The sequence below is a fragment of the Mercurialis annua genome, linkage group LG1-X (genome assembly GCF_937616625.2).
Source record: "Mercurialis annua linkage group LG1-X, ddMerAnnu1.2, whole genome shotgun sequence".
NCBI classification, from domain to species: Eukaryota; Viridiplantae; Streptophyta; class Magnoliopsida; order Malpighiales; family Euphorbiaceae; genus Mercurialis; species Mercurialis annua.
This window is the reverse complement of record NC_065570.1, coordinates 15,219,327-15,240,586: the sequence shown is the minus strand read 5'-3', so window position 1 is coordinate 15,240,586 and position 21,260 is coordinate 15,219,327. Positions and strand designations below refer to the sequence as shown.

At 31.7% G+C, this 21,260-nt stretch overlaps 2 protein-coding genes across 2 annotated transcripts; both read left to right on the top strand.

The window, feature by feature from the left end:
- The first annotated feature begins 1,162 nt into the window (after positions 1 to 1,162).
- LOC126683912 (AP-4 complex subunit epsilon) lies at positions 1,163 to 12,561 on the top strand. Its single transcript, XM_050379447.2, has 10 exons — positions 1,163 to 2,097; positions 2,703 to 2,918; positions 3,012 to 3,122; positions 5,093 to 5,296; positions 5,395 to 5,526; positions 7,186 to 7,242; positions 7,353 to 7,469; positions 8,449 to 8,526; positions 10,700 to 10,843; positions 11,199 to 12,561. Exons 1-10 carry the CDS (start codon positions 1,309 to 1,311, stop codon positions 12,210 to 12,212), a joined length of 2,862 nt encoding a protein of 953 aa, XP_050235404.1. The 5' UTR covers positions 1,163 to 1,308; the 3' UTR covers positions 12,213 to 12,561.
- A 3,431-nt stretch (positions 12,562 to 15,992) lies between these two features.
- Positions 15,993 to 17,531, top strand: LOC126665909 (uncharacterized). The gene is made up of 4 exons (XM_050358847.1): positions 15,993 to 16,222; positions 16,320 to 16,420; positions 16,704 to 17,203; positions 17,442 to 17,531. Exons 1-4 carry the CDS (start codon positions 15,993 to 15,995, stop codon positions 17,529 to 17,531), a joined length of 921 nt encoding a protein of 306 aa, XP_050214804.1.
- Positions 17,532 to 21,260: the final 3,729 nt, after the last annotated feature.

The window sequence follows — 21,260 nt, the reverse complement described above, 5'->3', positions numbered from 1 at the left end:
AGAGAGTGGAATAACCTATTTTAAAAAATTAACCCTAATTAACTCTAATTAACCTTAATTAAAACACTAACTAATTAAATTAAATTTAATATCTAATAAATATAAAACTGGGGCTTTTTCTACCTTTTTTCTAATTAAATCTAATTACTCTCATAATTTGTAATTATTCAAAATTAACCCTAATTAAACTCTTAAAATACTAATAAAACCCTAATCAATTCCCCCACCCCTCCAAGAGCAGACCACCACCACCAGAATTAATTCTTTAACTCTTCACTTAACATCAATTTTCTTTAAACAAACTCAAGAACAAAAATACTAATATTTAAATAAATTCAACAACAAAAAAAATTTAAAATTCAAAAAAACTATACATAAATATTTACTGCAATTTTAATTTGTTTGTACGGTGGCAGCAATTTTTCCACCTCCAGCGACAACAATCTGCCGCGTCAATCTTCTGCCACAGCTGCATCAATCTTCTTCCACCGCTGCATCAATCTTCCGCCACCAGAAAAAATGGGAAGAGAGTTAATACTTAAGGACGACCGACGACTGCTGCTGAAGGATAATACTGCTGAAGGATAATACTGCTGAAGGATGCTGCTGTTGCTGCTGGAGGATGACCGGCGACTGTTTTTGCTGAAGGACGATTGGTGGTTGCTACTGGAGGAAACAGCGGCTGTTTCTGCTGAAGGAGGCTTGACGGGATATGGAGAAGGGGAAGAATGGTGGTGGCAGGTTAAAATAAATTAGGTTTTAGGTTTTAAATGATTTTAGGGTTAAATGGTATAAAATGGTTAAAGTTAATAATGGTCCTTGTTTTTTTAATTAAAATTTTATATGGTGTTTAAACTTTTGAATTTTTTTTAAAATAAAAATAATTAAATGTCAGTTTTGTGAATAAAATAAAAATTAAGGACTATTTTAAATTTTTAACCATTTAGAACCACCTAAACCCATTTAAAATCGGAGAGTATGTTCACTTTCTAGGGTGAGAGTGGAGAACGGGGTATTTGATACGTTTTTGCATAAATCTGGGGTGATTTGATCCACTTTTGCGAGATTGGGCTTATTTGATATTTCGTACCAATTTCAGGGGTTTTTTTGAACCTTCACTCTTGAGTAAACACTAAGCTACAAGAGAAAAGAGCAAATCGGGTGGGGTAATACCAAAATATGAATGAATAAAAAACAAAAACGTTTTTCACATAACATCATCGGACCTATGCAAATTAAAATCAAAATTGATTTTGGGTTCATCTCTTTCATTTCAATTTATGGTTCCAGAAACCCTAATCATAAAAAATGGAGCAATTGAAGACAATAGGAAGAGAGCTAGCGATGGGTTCACAAGGCGGGTTTGGTCAATCAAAAGAGTTTCTGGATCTAGTCAAATCAATCGGCGAGGCGAGATCCAAAGCAGAAGAAGATCGAATCGTGCTCAGCGAGATCGAAACCCTAAAAAAACGAATCGTCGAACCAGACATTCCGAAACGCAAGATGAAAGAGTACATAATTCGCCTCGTTTATGTCGAAATGCTGGGCCACGACGCCTCTTTCGGTTACATTCACGCCGTTAAAATGACGCACGATGATAGCTTGCTTCTGAAACGGACCGGCTATCTGGCTGTTACCTTGTTTTTAAACGAAGATCATGATTTGATCATTCTGATTGTGAATACTATTCAGAAAGATTTGAAATCCGATAACTATTTGGTGGTCTGTGCTGCTTTGAATGCGGTGTGTAAGTTGATCAATGAGGAGACAATTCCTGCTGTTCTGCCTCAAGTGGTCGAGTTACTGAGTCATTCTAAAGAAGGTGTTCGGAGGAAAGCTATCATGGCGTTACATCGATTCCATCACAAGTCTCCGTCTTCTGTTTCTCATCTCGTCTCCAATTTTCGCAAGCGGCTGTGTGATAATGATCCTGGGGTAATGGGTGCAACACTCTGCCCTCTCTTTGACCTTATCACTCTAGATGTGAGTTCCTACAAGGATTTGGTGGTCAGCTTTGTAAGCATTCTTAAGCAAGTAGCTGAGCGCAGATTACCAAAGAATTATGATTATCATCAGATGCCAGCTCCTTTTATACAGGTTATCATGTCTTTTTCAGTTCTACTTGTCACTGTAGTATAGGGATATATATGTATAAGCCATTTTTAAGCGACAGTTTAACCATCAATTACTTTTCAAGTATAACGAACTGTAGATGGAGCATACAAATCAATTTTTACCCATCGAAGCATACACAAAGTAAAGTGTTTGGGGCATTTTTAGTGAAGGAGATAGCTTTCCAGATCGGAAACATGCATTGAAATATTACGCAAATTATAAGAATACCCAAGAAGTTCAAAGACATTTTTTAGAGTTTCCAATTTTGGAAACCCTGTAATATTCAAAAGGAGTTTATTTTAATTATAAGAAGGATTTATCCACCTAGGTAAAATCATGCATAACCTGTGCTGTTTTAATTCGGTTGCATCTATTTTAAGTGAGTAATGGCATGTTGTAAGTTTTTGTAAATCATAATTAATTTCTATGTATCTCCCAACCTTTGTTTGTAAAAACAATAATGGCATGAGAAGAGTGAAAATTATTGGATGGAGAGCTTTGTCACTGGATTTTATTTATATGTCCTTTTTCGTTTTTGCCTTTTTATTAAAATATTGAAAATTTGACGCATGGTTTTCATTTTGCAGATCAAATTGCTAAAAATATTGGCACTGCTAGGAAGTGGCGATAAGCAAGCGAGCGAGCACATGTATACTGTTGTGGGCGACATATTTAGGAAGTGTGATTCATCAAGTAATATAGGAAATGCTGTACTTTATGAAGCCATATGCTGTGTTTGTTCAATACATTCCAATGCCAAGCTACTAGAAGCTGCCGCTGATGTAATAGCAAGGTTCTTGAAGGTTTGTCTTCTGCTGCTTTTAGATTTCCTTTTAGCGTATAGGCTGTTGAGATATGTTGTTTATTTTTGCTCATTTTTAGCATTTTGTTGGCAGAGTGACAGTCATAATCTAAAATACATGGGAATTGATGCCCTTGGTCGATTGATAAAGCTAAGTCCTGAAATTGCAGAACAACACCAGCTGGCTGTTATAGATTGCTTGGAGGTGAAATTTCTTCTTAATTTTTTTATAGACTGCTTCTTTGTGGGGTTTATCGACCAATTGTATTATTTATTATGATGGCACCAGCAATGCGTCATAAGAAGATATTCAACATATGAGCTGTGTTCTGCTACCTTTTTTGTTGCGAAGATTTTGTCATTCTGATAAGACACTAACAGCATTGCTTTTGTTTTCTGATTAGATTGTTCTTTCGCTGATTTATAAAGTTATATTTTGGCAATCCGCAATTGTTTCTATTTCATTAAGAGTGATAAACCCGAAAACAGATTTTCTATTTTGAAGATATGTTGCTTAGTTTAGAACCTTAGCTAGAGAGTTTGATATCTTTTTAGGGCGAGTTGAGTTGGTCTCCATGTTCTTTCGTCTTTTTACATGCAAAGTCTCAAATTCTATCCTTAGCTGTTTTAGTTGTTAGTTGACCACATTATGAGCCTCCTGTACTATATAGAAAATCACGGATGTGGGAGGGGGGGGGGGGGGGGGGGGTGGATAGACACATTTACATTAATGCCCTTAGAAAATTAATCTATTAGATAATTCATCTAGAATACTAATTAAATAAACTTTTCCTAACACTACCATTTTAATTATAGTTTAGAATACTAACTGAGGTAAACTACTTCAAATAAACTGCTATTATCAGCAACAATAATAATAATAATAATAATTTTAGAATTTTCCGGATCATCAAAATAACCTTAGCAAGCTTTGGTAAAAGTGTCGTTAGTGTAAGGTTCATAAAGTTAGCATAACGGTTAAATAAATATGCAAGTAGATGTAAGTTGATCGCAAATACAAAAAATACTTTATGCTTTATATTACTTTTATTTCCTTACAAACAGCCCATTTTTTGTTTACAATGACTATACAAAATTAGCATTAGTGTCAGGATCATAAAATTAAGGCTTAAATATTTTTAAATCCAAACCTTTCTATCTTTTATCAATCACGACCAAACCTTTTAATTTTTACAATTATGTCCTATTTAAAAGTTTCATTTGCAATTGTGACCAAAACTTTGAATTTCATTTTTAAATCTAAACCTTTGTGTCTTTTATCAATTACGACCAATTTTAACTTTTTTGTCTAACTTCTATAAAGAGTTGATATAAACGTTTGTTCGCAATTGATAAAAAAATGCTTTGGATTTAAAAAATGAAATTCAAAGTTTTGGTCATAATTGCAAAAAAAGCTTTCAAATTGGACATTATTGTAAAAATTGAAAGGTTTGGATTTTAAAAATAGTTAGGCCTAAAATTAACTCGATTGGTACTGAAATCGTGTTTATCATAATAAAATTTAAAGTTTGAAATATTAATTAGAGCCAACCAATAAACACAAAAGTCGCTCTAAAGGCATTAAAATTTTTGAGGTCATTAAATTTTAATTTATTTCATTTTAATTATAAAATTTTAGTTTATTTCAATGTAGAACATTCATATTTTAATATTTAAATTGTAATTTTTTAACAGTGAATCATTATAATAATGTAGAATTGTTATAGTGATAAAAAAAATAAAGAATTATTTATAGTTAAATCACATTTTATTTTTATAATAAATGATAAATTAATAAATAATCAATTGATGAGTCACGTTACGAACCACATGAAAGCAGCTATTCATATATCAACGAAAATAAATTTTCTAAATAATAACCTAGTTTATGAATGAATACACTATAATGTTAGATGCCTTCTCGGCTAAAATCAGAAGATTTTCCTGGTTGGACATTTAGAAAGTTATTTGGACTTGCAGATTCAACACTAGTTGTACATGTATTGTATGGGGTCCATTGGCATGTATCTCTTTTGGGCTGGATGTGTATTCTAACTGCTAACTGTACTTTTTGATGCAAAATATCTTGAATGAGTCATCTTTCTTCTTTTTGTTAGCTAGCAAATTAATCTGATTTTCTGATTAAGCTATTTGTTATGCTGGTACATTACTCAGGACCCGGATGATACATTAAAGCGAAAAACCTTTGAACTGTTGTATAAGATGACAAAGTCCACCAATGTGGAAGTGATTGTTGATCGCATGATTGATTATATGATTAATATTAACAATAACGATAGTCACTACAAAGCCGAAATAGCATCACGATGTGTAGAACTTGCTGAGCAATTTGCACCTAGCAACCACTGGTTTATTCAGGTAAATGAAGGGCTACCTGTTCAATGTTGCAGGTTTTCTTTAGTGCTTATAATTTTATCATCTGAGCTCTTATTGCACTTGATATGTTAACTATACAGACAATGAATAGAGTCTTTGAGCATGCGGGTGATCTGGTGAAAAGTAAGGTGGCTCATAACTTGATGCGTTTGATTGCTGAAGGGTTTGGAGAGGATGATGATACTGCAGACAGTCAGTTGAGATCATCTGCTGTATGTTACTCTTGCCATTGCTATTGGTTATTAATTAATGCATGTTAGACTGCTAGTATGTGTATAGGAATTGAAAACAATGTGAAGGGGTCATAGACGATTTGAGGATAGCACTAGCTATACACTATGCTTTTCATTATCATTTGTCATGCATTGATCAACAATTTTTTTTTTATTCTTCTATGAGAATGTTTAATGATGTATCTATTAGATGAAACTTAGCTAAAAATAAAAGGAAGTTTGGAAGGAATAATTAGCAGGAGATTGCAATATTAGCCAGAAACGTGGTTCTTCGATGGATAATTAAAGAGAGGAAATCTAAATGGTGAGGATAAGGTTAAGATGTCATTGGGATGTATAAATCTAAAATGGATGGTTACCTGTTTATCAAAATGACGAGCTATGTTGTAGAGGTATTTCTATTGGTTGGTGAGTGAGAAAGAGTTGATCATTTTTCACTGGCTGATGTCTATTGACTGCAATTAAAATTTTGCTTGTACCGTAATGTTAAAAATGAAATAAGCATTTCAAATTCATTTGTGAATGGCTTCTTTAGTGAGACAACCTATGCTGTCAAATTTAAATTCAAATGCTTATAATTCATAATTGAAATGAAATGATATTCATTTGTCTTTATTTGTGATTACAACTATTTTAATATTTGTGAGTATGACAGTCAGTAATGCAAAATCTATGAATAGCAATTGCTAATACACAATCTTTAGAATGTTGAGACTAGATACTGTCATACTGGTTTATTTGTAGAGAAAATCTACTGTAAAATGGTGGCTAATATTTATTTCAAAACATTGTAAAAGAAATAGTAATGTTGACACCATTGAAGAGGAGGTTGGAGAGGGAAATAAAGTGGTGGAAGAGAGATAAAGAGGATAAGAAGAGAGGAGGAATGGAGTGAGGATGACCCGGGTGTTGGGGTAATGAGGAGAGAAATAAACTAGAACGGAGAAAGAGGACAAGAATAATATACATATTACATAGTGTGGTGCGGGTATATGAGTCTTAAACATCTGGTTTCGCTTAATTTCTGGAATTTATTTCTCCTCTTTTTATTAAATTTGGTTTCACAAAATTGATTGTGTAATTAAATAAAGGCTTAATGTCATAAAAATTCTCGACCTTTTAGCCCCTTTTCAATTTCACCCCGACGTTGTAAAATCGCCAATTGTACCCAAATCCACACCTTTGGACCCAAATCCACACCTTTGAGTTTCAATTATACCCAATTTTATAAACTGGACTCTTTTTCTATTCGAAAAAAATTCAAAAAAACTCTTATAAATGGCTTATTTGAATTCTTCTCCATTTGAAAAAATTCAAAATGAACGACTTATTTGAACATTTTTCCAATAGAAAAGAGGTCAAATTTAGTGCTTGTGGTGGTGTGGATTGGGTACAATCGGTGATTTTTACAACGTTGGGGTGAAATTGAAAATGGGCTAAAATTTGTGGTTTTTTGGGACATTAGACCTTGAATTGAAGTGAACTTTTCCTTTTTCCAGCTTTGCGTGATTCATTTACGCTTAGCTTGGTGTCAGTGTAATTGTTATTCTTATACAGATACTCCTATAGCCCATGGCTTGTTCAACTCGTAAAGCTTTCTATTTTAATCAGAAATAAATTCTTTTGTTTATGTTCCAGGTGGAGTCGTATTTGCATATCATTGGAGAGCCAAAGCTTCCATCTGTATTTCTTCAAGTATGTTCCCTTTAATTTATATTTACACTTTTCTGGTTGTATTTCAACTTTCTTGTGTTGCTGATATAGTTTGTTTTTTTTTGTTAATTATTGGATTTGTGATTATACAGGTCATTTGTTGGGTCTTGGGAGAATATGGGACTGCTGATGGGAAGTTTTCAGCTTCCTATATTACTGGGAAGTTATGTGATGTGGCGGATGCATATTCCAACGATGAAACTGTTAAGGTATCCATCATGTCTATTATATCTCAAGTCATTTTCAGCTTAGTTAATATATTTTGTTTGAAATACTAGATTTATTCTTTTCTTTTTTCTTGTTTTTTGTTTCTTTTTTTTTAATTAGGACTTTCTTGCATATTTCATGTATGGTTCGCTTCCATCTGGAATCTCTTGTCCTTCATACATTTCATGACTTTATCGATGAATTCTTTTAACATTTTTTATATTTAGTTAGTCATCTCTGGCACATTATCACATGTCTCATGTTACATTTCTTCCATGCATCCCTGGGTTGTTTCTCAGCTTTGAAAGAGAAAGCAACTTCTCATAGGAAGTACTACTAAAGAGTGTGTTTTTTAGAAGTTTTTGTCATAAAATGCTGATTAGCACATTACCTTTTTGTGATGAAGGCTGTGTTGTCAAATAATTAATTCACTTAAATTAAAAGTTTAGCTGACGCTCCAGCAATAGTTATTATTATCTCTAGCATGTGACCGCATGCGAATGCCTATTGGGTTTTGATCACAGAGGATTTGATACCATGTCGCATAACCAGTCCACTTAAAAGTTTAAGCTGGTAAAGTGAGGCTCTAATAATAGTTATAATCATCTCTAACAAAGTGAATGTTGTAGACACTTATTTCCGGTTTCTTGAACGATTAAATGTCTATTCTCCTGAGAGGCTTCTATGCAACAATTTTCTTTTTTGCTTTTTTCTATCTGATAAGTTTAAGCACGCATGAAGTGTAAGAGGTATTTTATATTTCTTATCTTGTTTTATGAGCCTAAAGCAACATATATTGGGAATGCTTTGTCCCTTTTGCATTTAATGATCTTTAAATGAATGGTCAACTGTTCATGTTAGAGAATGCATCATTCTGAGAGTTCATTGCATATAGACAACAATTAATGGCTACATACTGTCTGTTTTCTCTCTTTTTGTGTTGCATTGCCAAATGAGTATTGTTTTTTTTTTGTTTCAAAGGCATATGCAGTTACAGCTCTCATGAAAATATATGCTTTTGAAATAGCTGCTGGAAGGAAGGTGGATATTCTTCCCGAGGTTGGTTATTTAGTTCCTATTTGCATTTATTTCTTTTTATTCAAGTCCTATTTGCATTTATTTCTTTCTTCTTCCCTTACTAAATTGGTATTCTACTAATAAATCTGGATATGGCAGCTCCTCTCTTTAGTGCTGAAGAATTAAAATTTAATCCTTCTATTATCTTGTTCCTTGAAATTATATCTTTAGAATAACTTTCATCGTGAAGTTTAGATCACCTTTAATGTTAAAATGTTCAGTGCTTTGTTTAATGTCAATTATAACTTGCAATGTGTAGTTTAGAATATCTGTAATGTTAATGTTGTAAGATATTGTTCTTATATTAAGATCACAAGTGTGGGACTCTTCTATAGTTGGTAGAATCTGTTCTAGTCGTTGCAATTAATGTGTGAAAATCAGCTAAGAACAACATTGTACTGTGTGCATGATTGGCTATACACATGTAACAATGGAAAAAATTGTCATGGGTTGGTCGGTTTGCTCAACAAGATTAAAAGAGTAGGATGTTTTGGAGATGGGGTATTGTGGGGCGACAGAAACTTCAACGTTGTTGACAGATTTTTAAATTATCACCGTTTTACACAGGGTAGTATAGTTGATTGTCTTGCCGTATTAGATATTGTAGATTCAGAATTCTTATCTACATAGTTTTTGTGTGCGACTCTCTCCCATTGGTGCCATTTGCATGTTCTGTAGTCAACAAACACAATCAGATGCTCATTACTACTGGAAATTGTCAATGCAGTCTCAACTTTATGCCATATAGTTTCTGTTAGCATGTGAATATGTATTTCCCTTCTAATTCAGAGAGAGACTATCTATTTTTTGAGGAAAAACTTATTTGATCAGAATATTGTTTTTTCTTTTGAGGTGGTTAGAAAAGGGTTTCATAGATAATTGCTTATTCTGGCATGATGGAACTTCTGTGCTTTGCACCATATTTCCTTGTTGTGTCTAATAGAAATGGCAGCACTGAAGTTTAGTTTATTCATTGCTTTTTCGGTAGCTCCCTGCTAATGTAAAACTGATTTACTCTTCCAAGTATTATGCTCTTTGATGCACTTTTACTTTAATAACTCATATACTGGCCTTGCAAGTTACTAACCTTCACTGCCACTCTTGCAAGTTACTAACCTTCACTGCCACTGACACCTTTTACACAGCAGTTCTTGTTAGTTTTCCCTTTTTATATTTGTTAATAATAGAAAATTATTTTCTTGATAGTCATTTTTGTAGAAATAATATTTTATTTCAATTGAAGAGATTAGACCATCTCTAATAGTCCCCTATTTTGTCATTTTAGAGTAAAAATCCTCTCCAATAGTATTCTATATCCAACTCTATTATAGTTTACCTTATTTTTTTACTCTCTATTTTTTTTTTATTGTAAATTTCATTATTAAACATTTGTTAGTTTTCGTTACAATATAGCCCAAATAAGCTTCTCCGATTTAGTCGAAAATTTAAATATGTAACATTAAAAAAAAAATTTGTATTAATTAATTCAACAATTTATAAGCAGAGTATATTTTAATGTCTTTTATTATTTAATGTTTTTTTAATTAATATAGTAATTTTATATATTTTAAAATATTTGAACATATTTAGAAATAAATTATTAAGACTAATAATATATTTTATTATAAATAAATATATGAATGCATTTTGTAAGTATTAAATAAATCATGGGTGTAAGTGTAAAATGTTTAGGTAATTTATTGGATAGGGATATAATACTGAGAATATTCTTTTAATGTAAAAAATAGAGTTAACTATTGGAGATGAAACACAGTAGCATTGGAATTTTAGTGTAAAATTTACACTATTTTGGCCCTTGCTATTGGAGATGCCCTTAATACAGGCACAATACCGCAAGACCAAATGAATGAGATGTTCCTTTTATACAAATAAGGTTTGACCCAAAGCTGAATGGGCAAAAGCTGTTAGATATCGCGAACCTTTGCACTAAAAAACGCAAATTTAACTGAAAAGTGGTACATCTGGATTTGTAGCTGAACTATGTACCATATGTAGCTGAACTTTAGCTGGTTGCTCCATAGATATTTTTTTGGGGTTAATTTGGTAAATTTTATGATAGCTTTACCTTTTCACTGTTTTAAAGTCTTGATTATTTTGATAAAAATGTGCTTAGTATATCTTCCTTTTGTTCTAGTGTCAGTCTTTGATTGAAGAATTATCAGCGTCTCACTCAACAGACTTGCAGCAACGTGCTTATGAACTTCAAGCAGTCCTCGGTGTAGATGCTCGTGCTGTTGAATTTATTATTCCATCAGATGCAAGTTGTGAAGATATTGAGGTCGTTTTACTTTCTTATTGGATGCATCAGGATCTTTTTCTTGTTTATTAAACCTTTTCTTATAAATAAGCATTATAATATGCATCAATTCTGCATGATCACTTTTGTTCAATTTCACATGCCAGTTATAAATTAAGTTCCCATTAGTTCAAATTAGTCTTTATCTTGAACTCCATTTTCTTATATAACTTTTAAATTAGAAAATAAAGCAATGAGCACTAGAGCATATGTCTTGTTTAGAAAATTCCAGTCTCTGAATTTGTTTAAACATTGTTGCAGTGTGTGTGATTCATCCGCTCCATTTTCTAACCATAACCATGTATTAAATGGTGATGTCTCTCAATTATAAGTGCAGATTGATAAGAACCTGTCTTTCCTCGATGGCTATATCCAACAGTCGATAGAAAAAGGAGCTCAGCCTTATATTCCAGAGAGTGAACGCTGTGGGGTGTCAAATATGAGCAGCTTCATGAATCAAGATCAGCATGAAGCTTCAAGTCATGGTCTTAGGTTTGAGGCATATGAGCTTCCAAATCCCTCAGTCCCATCTAGGATACCTCTAGCATCAATTACACCCTCAACGGAACTTGTTCCAATTCCTGAGCCGTCTTACTATAGAGAAACACAACAGGCTTCGTCATATGACACTGGTTCATCAGTGGTCAAGCTACGGCTTGACGGTGTCCAAAAGAAGTGGGGTAAGCCAAATTACTCGTCTCCAAGTTCCAGTCCCCAGCAAGCAGTGAATGGAGTCTCGCATGGAGATGGAGTTAGCAGTACAAATGCAAAAGCACCTGCACCTTCTTATGATTCAAGGAAGCCACAAGTTGAGATCTCTGCTGAAAAGCAGAAGCTCGCTGCATCACTTTTTGGTGGTTCATCGAAAACAGAGAGAAGGACAGGCCATAAGGGAGGCAGTCATGTTCCGAAGCCACCAGTTGTATCTACATCTGATATTGGTGTAGAGAGGAAGCCCATTCCTGATTTGCTCGACCTGGGTGAAGAATCAACCATCAATTCTAGTGATTTGTTAGTGGACCCATTTAAGCAATTGGAAGGGCTGCTTGACCATAGTCAACTTAGTTCAGGTGCTAATCCTGGCATGATTAGTGCTTCTAGTGCACCAGATATAATGGAATTGTATGCAGACACATCTGGAGGCGGGCAATTCCCTTTATCATCTCATAGAAGTGACGACAATCTTGTATTTGGATTTGCAAATGCTACTAATCAAAGTGGAACCTCAGCTACACAAATTAGTAAAGGTCCAAACCTTAAAGAGGCCTTGGAAAAGGATGCACTCGTGAGGCAAATGGGTGTGAACCCATCAAGCCAAAATCCCAATTTATTCAAAGATTTGTTTGGCTAAAATAGGAATCAGATATATTGCTACATGTTTTCCACATGCAGGTCTGCCAGTGAAAAAGCAGTTGGTTTCTGAGCCTCCCCGGGTGATACTAAAATCAGGTACAGATTGTATTTGCTGCATATTATGTAGTAGTTAGTTCGAAGAAAACCAAGGTTGGTGTACACGGGGTTTCCCCTCGAGGATTTTATTTTTGATTGCTTGTTATAGCACTTTAAGAGCTCTATGGACAAGCGGGGTTGTCCCGTGCTTGTGCTTGTTTATGCTGCTGCGCCTAATGTCATTATTTTCTTTTCTTTCTGGGTGTACACGGCATGCTTGTTCCTCTCCAACGTAAAGCTTTGAATTATCATCTTGTTTCTCCATCCAAATATTAGGCTATCTCCAAGACACCGCTAACTCTACATTTCTACTTCGTTTTGGTGATGCGCTCTACCAACTGCATATTTTTTTTTTAAATATTTGTTATAGTAACAGAATAAATAAAAATAGAAAAATAGAATTGCACCATTTTTTTCGGTGTTAAAAAATAGTTACGTTTTAAGAGTAAATTTGGTGTGTGTATACCATTTTGGTGAAATACTTGGTCCTTATGGAACTTCTAAGGAAATTTAAATTTATTGTGATTACCAGTTACTGCTTAGATATGAGTTATACGATGGACTCTTTGAATTTCCACCCTGATTTCAGTTTCTTAACAGAATGATTCAGTGATATTTGTTGACTTGAATTTATGGAAGTGTTCTTAATTTATTTCTTGAGAAAAATATATATTTATCTAAAATATAAAAATAATATGTTAATATACATTAACACGGAAATCTTACAAAAAATACATCATGAATTTAAACCTTTTATTTTTTTACTCCACACTTTTATAATTGGAAATTTACTTTCACTATATAAATTTAATAATTTCACTCACAACGAAATTCTTTTCTTTTCTCTCTATTTTCTCATAGCTCGTATTCAAACTATTTGTTTTGGAAGATTCTTGTTCGATTCTGTAAATTCTAAAAACAGATCTCTCTAACAACTTCCAGATCTCGAAAAACAGTTCGTTCTTCATAAACTACTCGAAAATCAGCTCGTTCTTCAAAAAAGGAGATTCTTAAAGGTAGTTGACTACATTCGTCAATAAAATTGCTTTTTATATTATCTTATATTTTTGATTGTACGATTATGAAAATATGATGATAAATTTTTAAATTTTATCATAACAGTATGCAGTTTCATGAAGTATAATTTATTTTTTATTATCATAATGTGATAAGTTTATGATAATGTGATTATAACCTTATCATATGATAATCTGATATTTACGGTACATATAATCATACAAGAAAAAGTAATATGATAAATATATGATAATGTGATAATCATCTGATAAGGTATTACTCATCTGATAATGTGATGCTAATGATAATCATATGATAATGCATCATATGATGCATTATCATATTATAATATGATACTCATATGATTATGTGATAATTAGATTATAATGTGATATTCAAATGATTATGCATCATATGAGTATCATATGATAATCATATGATAATGCATCATATGAGTATTATATGATAATTTGATTATTATATAATAATCTGATTATCATATGATACTGTGATACTCTTATGATAATGTAATATTGTGATACTCTTATGATGTATCATAGGAGTATCACATCATAATCTGATTATCAAATGATACTGTGATACTCTTGTGATAATGCAAAACGCATGCCCGGCCCTAGGCATAGGCCACTAAGGCCTATGCCTAGGGCCACAAATTTTAGAGGGCCCCATAATTATATGGGGTCCATAGAAAAAAATAAATATTATATAAAAGATTATTAATTTATTTTATGGTAGATGAAATTTTCATTTATAACATTTAATTAGGTCTTTTAGTAATTATAAAATAAATTTTAAAAGGCCTCTTTTATGTTAGTAAATGTTGTAATTTATATCTAAAAATAAATTGGGCTCTTTTAATAATAACTATATAGCAATACAAACAAGAGTAAATTGTATTATATATATATTTTTATATAAAAAATATATTTTTTTTTAAAAAATGTTATAAAACTTTACTAAAAATCTATCGATATTTATCAAAAATCTACTAAATATTTATCAAAAATCTACCGAGAAAGTACATTTATAAAGTGAAAAAGAACATATTTTTATAAGAAAAATAAAATAAATTTATTTTTACGAACAATTTTACAAAAATAGATTTTATTTATAAAAAAATATTAAGATCTCGCCTAGGGCCCCGGTTCATCTAAGGCCGGCCCTGTGATAACGTGTCAAATAATATCATCTTTTCATATGATAATCTGAATTATCAGAGGATAAGGTGATACTTATATGATAATGTGATACTTATATGCTAATATGATACAAATATGATAGTCATATTGATACTATGATACTCTTATGATAATGTAATACTGTGACATTGTTATGATAATGTATCATATGAGTATCACATGATAATCTGATTCTCAAATGATACTGTGATACTCTTGTGATAATGCAGAACTCATACGATAACGTGTTAAATGATATCACCTTTTAATATAATAATCTGATTATCAGATGATAAGGTGATACTTATGTGATACTGTGATGCTCATATGATAATGCATCATATGAGTATCACAATATCACATTATCATCTTATCATATGATACTGCGATACTTCTATGATAATGTAATACTGTGATATTCACATGATAATGCATGATATGAATATCACAGGAGTATCATCTGATAATCTGATACTCATATGATAATGCGATATTTGAATACTGTTATGATAATATGTCAACTGATAATCACCTTATCATGTTTTTATCATTTTTCAGGATGAAAATTATTCAAGTGCTAATGCAACATGATGGACAATGGACTAAAGATGGAATGTGTGTGTGTGTATATATATATATATATATATATATATATATATATATATATATATATATTTTAAAATAACAGAAATATTATTGGAATTGAACTGCACATTCAATAGTTTTATTGAGTTAGTATATCAAAGTTTGCAAGTTCAAGATACTGAAACTGAATTAGATATTCATTATCTAATCAGTGATGATTATCCTCCAGTCAAAATAGAAGATGTAAGAAGTCTCAGATTCTATATACAGTTAAAGAAGAGTGAATTTAACTTCACAAGATATCCAATCTGCATCATATTGAATAAATCTATCAGATTTATGGAAACATCATCATCAGAAGCTGCAAACAATTCACTTTTTGTTCATGAAGACAATATAATACAACTGGATGAATAATACTCTAAAGAAACATAAATGTCTTATTCAAATTTGGATATAATTGAATATGCAAACCTTCTCTGTACACTTCAAGAAAATCTTTCAGAAACAGATTTTGATGAAGATCATGTTGCGACATATTAAGCAAATTAGAAAATAGAAGGTATATTCACATATAAAGAATATCAGAGATGAGCCTATATGGACTAAAAGAACATTTTCAGTTCAAGGTACATTTCTATATTTTTTGATTTTGAAATTTTATTATCATATGAATATCAGATAATTATCATAACAATATCACAAACTGATCATGTATATTATTAATAATTACAGGTCCAAAAATCATGCACAAGACAGCACCGATTAAAATGCGTAGATGACCATTGTGATTGGAAATTTTATACCTAAAAAATTGGACATAAAAAATGTTTCGAGTACGTAATTTCAACAATTATCATGCATGTTCTTTTGAGATGAGAATGGGAGACCTGAGGTATGTCAGCTCAAAAACCATAGCAAAAATAATAAAGTCAAACTTGTTGGATATCAAGACAGTTTACACACCTAATGACATAATCAGAGACATGAGAAATGATTATAGCATTAAATTGGATTACTGGAAAGCTTGGAAATGTAGAGAAATTGCACTGGAGCTTTTAAGAGGAAAACCAGAAAATTCATTTGGTCTACACCGAGATATCTTCACATGGTGAAGCAAACAAATCCAGGATCAGTTATAAGCTTACAAAAAAAAATGTAGATTATACTTTTCTTTATGCATTCATGTCACTTAATGCCTCAATAAGTGGATGGAGGCACAATATGCCTATTATGGTTGTTGATGGTATATTTTTGAAAGGACCATATGGAGGTACTCTATTTTCAGCTTCAATTCTTAATGCAGCAGGTAATATCAGTATCATCTTATTATAAACCAGTTATCAGTATGATAATATCAGTATCATCTTATTATCACCTAGTTATCAGTATGATAATATCAGTATCATCTTATTATCAACCAGTTATCAGTATGATAATATCATTATCATCTTATTATCAATCAGATTAAAATCATTATCGTTACAGTATCATCTTATTATCAACCAGTTATCAGTATGATAATATCAGTATGTATTAATTCTAATTATTTTTTGAATATTGATATTTATTTAATATTTCTGATTTTACAGGAAAAATATTTCCTCTTGCCTTTTCAATAACAGATTCAGAAAATGATGCATCTTGGAATTGGTTTTTTAGACAAATCAAAACTATTTTTGGTGTAAGGGAAGGAATGTGTATAATTTCAGACAGACATCAGAGCATTAAAAATGCAATAGAAAGTGTTTTTGCTGGAGAAGTTCAACATGATATTTGCTTATATCATTTACTAAGTAACGTGAAAAGCAGATTCAAAAGGGATCAGAAGTCAATTAAAGACATGTTCAAAGCAGCGGCAAGAGCTTATACAAAGGAAGAATTCAATACTCATATGACAGAACTGAGCAACATAAATCCAAGAGTTACAGCTTATCTCAAAGAAGCAGGATTTGAAAGGTGGGCAGTTTCACATTCTGTGAACAAAAGATACAACATAATGACTTCAAATATTGCCGAGTCATTTATTGCAGCAGTAAATAGAGCAAGAGAATTACCGGTTACGATGCTTATGGAATACTTGAGAAGTTTGGTTTAAAGATGGAGCTACAACAACAGAAATATTGCTAGGGGAACCTTCACAAAATTGTCTACAAAATATGATACTCTTTTAAGGCAAAACTATTTAGATTCCCTTAAAATAGAGGTACGAATTCATTCTTAAAAAATATTCTGTTCACAGTTAGAATTATTTTTAGCTTATCATGCTATTATCATGCTATCATATGTCAGTTATCTTTTACTATTTGACATTATCATATGTATATCAGGTAGGGTCTTCTGATGATGACATATACACTGTTACTGAAAATGGTGATTCCTCTACTGTTAACATCAAGGAAAAAAACTTGTACATGTAACAGATATCAAGAAGAAATGATTCCATGTAAACATGCTGCTGCTGTATTAAACTACAAACATCAAGACCCAACTGAATATTGCTCAAAGTACTTCACAAATGAAGCAATGCTTGCTACATATGCACAAATTGTATACCCAATTCCTAAAGAAGAAATATGGGAAGTCACTGCAGAGGTTGAGGATATCATTGTCGATATCATTGTCTTACCTCATATAGGGAGAATTAAAGAAGGAAGACCGAAAAAGAGAAGAATAAAAGGAGCAACAAAAGAATCAAAACAAGTGTAGCAGATGTGGACTTTATGGACAAAATCGTAAAACTTGTAGATATATTCCAAAAAACTGATAGAACTTGTTATTTGAGATTTTCAATTGTACTATTTTTCAATCAATAAAAAAATTATCATTCAATTGTATCATCTTATTATCAAATAGAATAATTATCATGTTCTTATCATAATATTAGCATTACAATATCATTTTATTATCAACCAGATATCATTATGATAAGACTAATCCTCTGAAAACCCCCTCACCTTTCAACCCCCTTTCATTTGCACCCTCACCTTTCAAAATCGCCAATTTTATCCAAATAACCACCTTTCACTTTCAATTGCACCCTTAAAGTACTAAATTGATATCTTTTCACTGATAAAAGTCCAAATCAATACGTTATATTTCAACGAATATTTTAAATAGTACCCAATGTTAACATTTTTTTTAAAAAACCAATAAGTGACATTAATAACTTAATTAAAAAATAAAAAAAAAATTCCACCTCGGCATCTACATGGAATTAAAATATTAATTGATTGACTAACTAATAGATGGCATTAATAATTTAATATAATTAAAAATTTAATTAAAAAAATCCTCACTTTTAATCTTTCTACCCAACCTCCACCATAAACCCTCTTTAGCTTCTTCTTCTTTACCTCCGTCAATCTTTCTATCAAAAGTAAAAACTTTTCAAAATCATCTTTCATTTTATAATCACTCTTAATTCAGTCTCATCGCCGCTTCCAACCTTATTCACTTGTAGCTTCGAGCGGTGCTCGGGGCCAGTGAGGGAAATTACGTCAGCTAGAGCAGCAACGACGCCGTGTTTGATGCTCACTTTATTGATTTCTATAATTAATATGATTACTCAGTAGGGATTTGCAGTTACAGTCAATACTGATAATCTAAACGCTCTAGCACTGACGAAGAATGTGGCGGAGACACACGAGGTGGAGGTTGCAGATGAATAGTCGTAGAGGCGGAGGTTGCAGATGAACAACCATAGAGGTGGAGGATGAGTAGAGCATTGGGCAATAATGGAAGCAAATCCTTTGAAACACATTTTTAATTTGTGTAACAATTGTACAATCAATCAAAAATTACAATTGAACGACTGGGTTTCTTTTCCCGAGAAAGGATAAAAAAAGGAAAATTTAAAAATGGTTTATTTATAATGAGACCAATTACAATTAGGGTTCATAAGAATTCAATGGTGGGTTCATAAGAATTAAATGGTGGGTTCATAAGAATTGAAAAGAATTTGTAGCAGTGGGCAGATGAAAGGATTGTTTTCCGGCGATGGATGGGCGTCGGTGGCGGAACAAGGTGGCGGCGGTGGGTGATGGCGGAACAAGGTGGCGGCGGTGGGTGATGGCGGAGGGTGACAGTTTTCGGTTGTGCAGCTTGACTTTTTTTTTTTTGATTAAAATCATTTAATATTTTATTAAAATATTTAATTTCATTAATTTTGTGAAATTAAAACGGAAAAGTTGAATAAAAGTGGATGTGAAATTTAGTACTTTTTGAATTTTATTTTTGAGAAGATGGTTTTATTGTTGAAATGTTAACATTGAGGACTATTTAAAATATGGATTAAAATATAAAGTATTGATAAGAATTTTTTTCCAGTAAAAAAAGGTCAATTTAATACTTTAAGAGTGCAATTGAAAGTAAAAGATGGTAATTTGGGTAAAATTGACGATTTTGAAAGGTGAGGGTGCAAATGAAAGGGGGTTAAAAAGTGGGAGACTTTAAAGGAGATTAGCTTTATGATAATATAAGTATTTATTTATTACCTAATATTAATAAATTATCATATATTTATCATCTAAAGTATATCATATATTTATCATTAAAAAGTAATCAATTATCATCTGAGTCACAAAACCAAAACATCAGATAATGAACAATTTATTATCATTTGAGTATCACAAATTTATCATCTCATTATCATAAAACTTGTCAAACAATTGTCATTATATTATAATAAAATCATTAACAGTAACAAAAAAAACACAACTATTTTTATTTACAAAATAAGAAAATGAAACATGAATACCAAAAACTAAAAAATTACAATTCATACAGACTTATTTCCACTCTTAATCTTCCACCTTCCATACATGTACAGATCTATCAAGTATTCAGCAAAAGCTGCAGCGTAAACGCCACAGTCTTTGCATTGTGGTATAATAATTATGTCACTATCTCATTAAATCAATATTTCAAAAAAATAAAAAGAAACAAAAGAAAGAGACTTACGCAACCTCTTGGATAGGAAGGTTGTTAACATAAGCTACTACGAATGGATCAGTGTTTCTCTTACCCATATAATAAACAGAGTTGAAGTTGATGTCACTTCGATCATAAAATCCAACAGAATCCAATACCAATGGAATCAATGTTGCATATGCATTCATAACAATAACAATATGCTTGTCATAGAGCTCACTCCTGCGAGAGTTGTAGATAAAAAAAGTCATATATTCAAAACTGAGCTTAGCAAGAATCCAATGATCCTGAAATTCACCATTAACTTTAAGATGAACTGGGAAAAGTACATTCTTCACATCTCCCCAAGCCCTCTTATAAACACCATCTTCACCAACAATGAAATTATACATTTACGAGAACTGTGATATTTCAGTCACACTACCAACCTCCTTATAGATTAAATACCCATTCTGAACATATTGGTCAAAGAAATTTTCACATGTACTGTAATTATTGTTCAGAAACAGACACTTCTTCCTTAAATATGAAAGCAGACAGTTAATATACTGAAAACAAAATAATAAAACAAATCAAAAGTAAGAAAACATAATAGAAGTATCATAAAAACATTTATGATCATAAAATAATCATGCAGATTTATAATAACAAAAGAAAACACATATTATCATAACATTATCATTATATTATCTTCATGTTATCATAACATTATCTTCTGCACTGTTTCATCACCAGAGATTATCATAATGTTATTTATTTATATTATCATATTGTTATCAATCAATCATATACTTATATAAACAATATAAGCATATACTTACACTTGAATCCAAATAAGCTCCAGGTATATGAAGCTTGAAAAAGAAATCTTTAACACGAATTTCCTCTCCACCAAGCCTTATAACTGGTTTTTAAAATATTTTGGTTTGGATAATAAATTTCATTGCTATAAAATTCAAAAAAATTGTGTTACAACAAGCAAATAAAGATAAAATATAGATTAAAATAAGAAAATGACAGAAAACTTACTTTTAATTTTTCCTCTTGTATGTGCCAAAACAAATCCAATCATTAGAGAGCCATGCTTGATTACACACATCAGCCACAATTTCAAGGAGCAATGGATTACGATTTACAAACATCATAACAACTAATTTAACCTTTTCAGGTTTGTCTAAGTTACAAACTTTTTCCAGCAAAGCATATCCTTGATTTGT

What these genes read in the sequence shown, in the direction of transcription:
- LOC126665909 (XM_050358847.1), top strand. Translation starts at nt 15,993, where the DNA reads ATGGGAGACCTGAGGTATGTCAGCTCAAAAACCATAGCAAAAATAATA. An exon ending in CACCGAGATATCTTCACATG is followed by an intron (nt 16,223 to 16,319) that starts GTGAAGCAAACA and finishes TGCCTCAATAAG; the next exon opens with TGGATGGAGGCACAATATGC. An exon ending in TGGAATACTTGAGAAGTTTG is followed by an intron (nt 17,204 to 17,441) that starts GTTTAAAGATGG and finishes TATGTATATCAG; the next exon opens with GTAGGGTCTTCTGATGATGA.
- LOC126683912 (XM_050379447.2), top strand. Translation starts at nt 1,309, where the DNA reads ATGGAGCAATTGAAGACAATAGGAAGAGAGCTAGCGATGGGTTCACAA. An exon ending in GTCAGTTGAGATCATCTGCT is followed by an intron (nt 5,527 to 7,185) that starts GTATGTTACTCT and finishes TTTATGTTCCAG; the next exon opens with GTGGAGTCGTATTTGCATAT. An exon ending in CCAACGATGAAACTGTTAAG is followed by an intron (nt 7,470 to 8,448) that starts GTATCCATCATG and finishes TTTGTTTCAAAG; the next exon opens with GCATATGCAGTTACAGCTCT.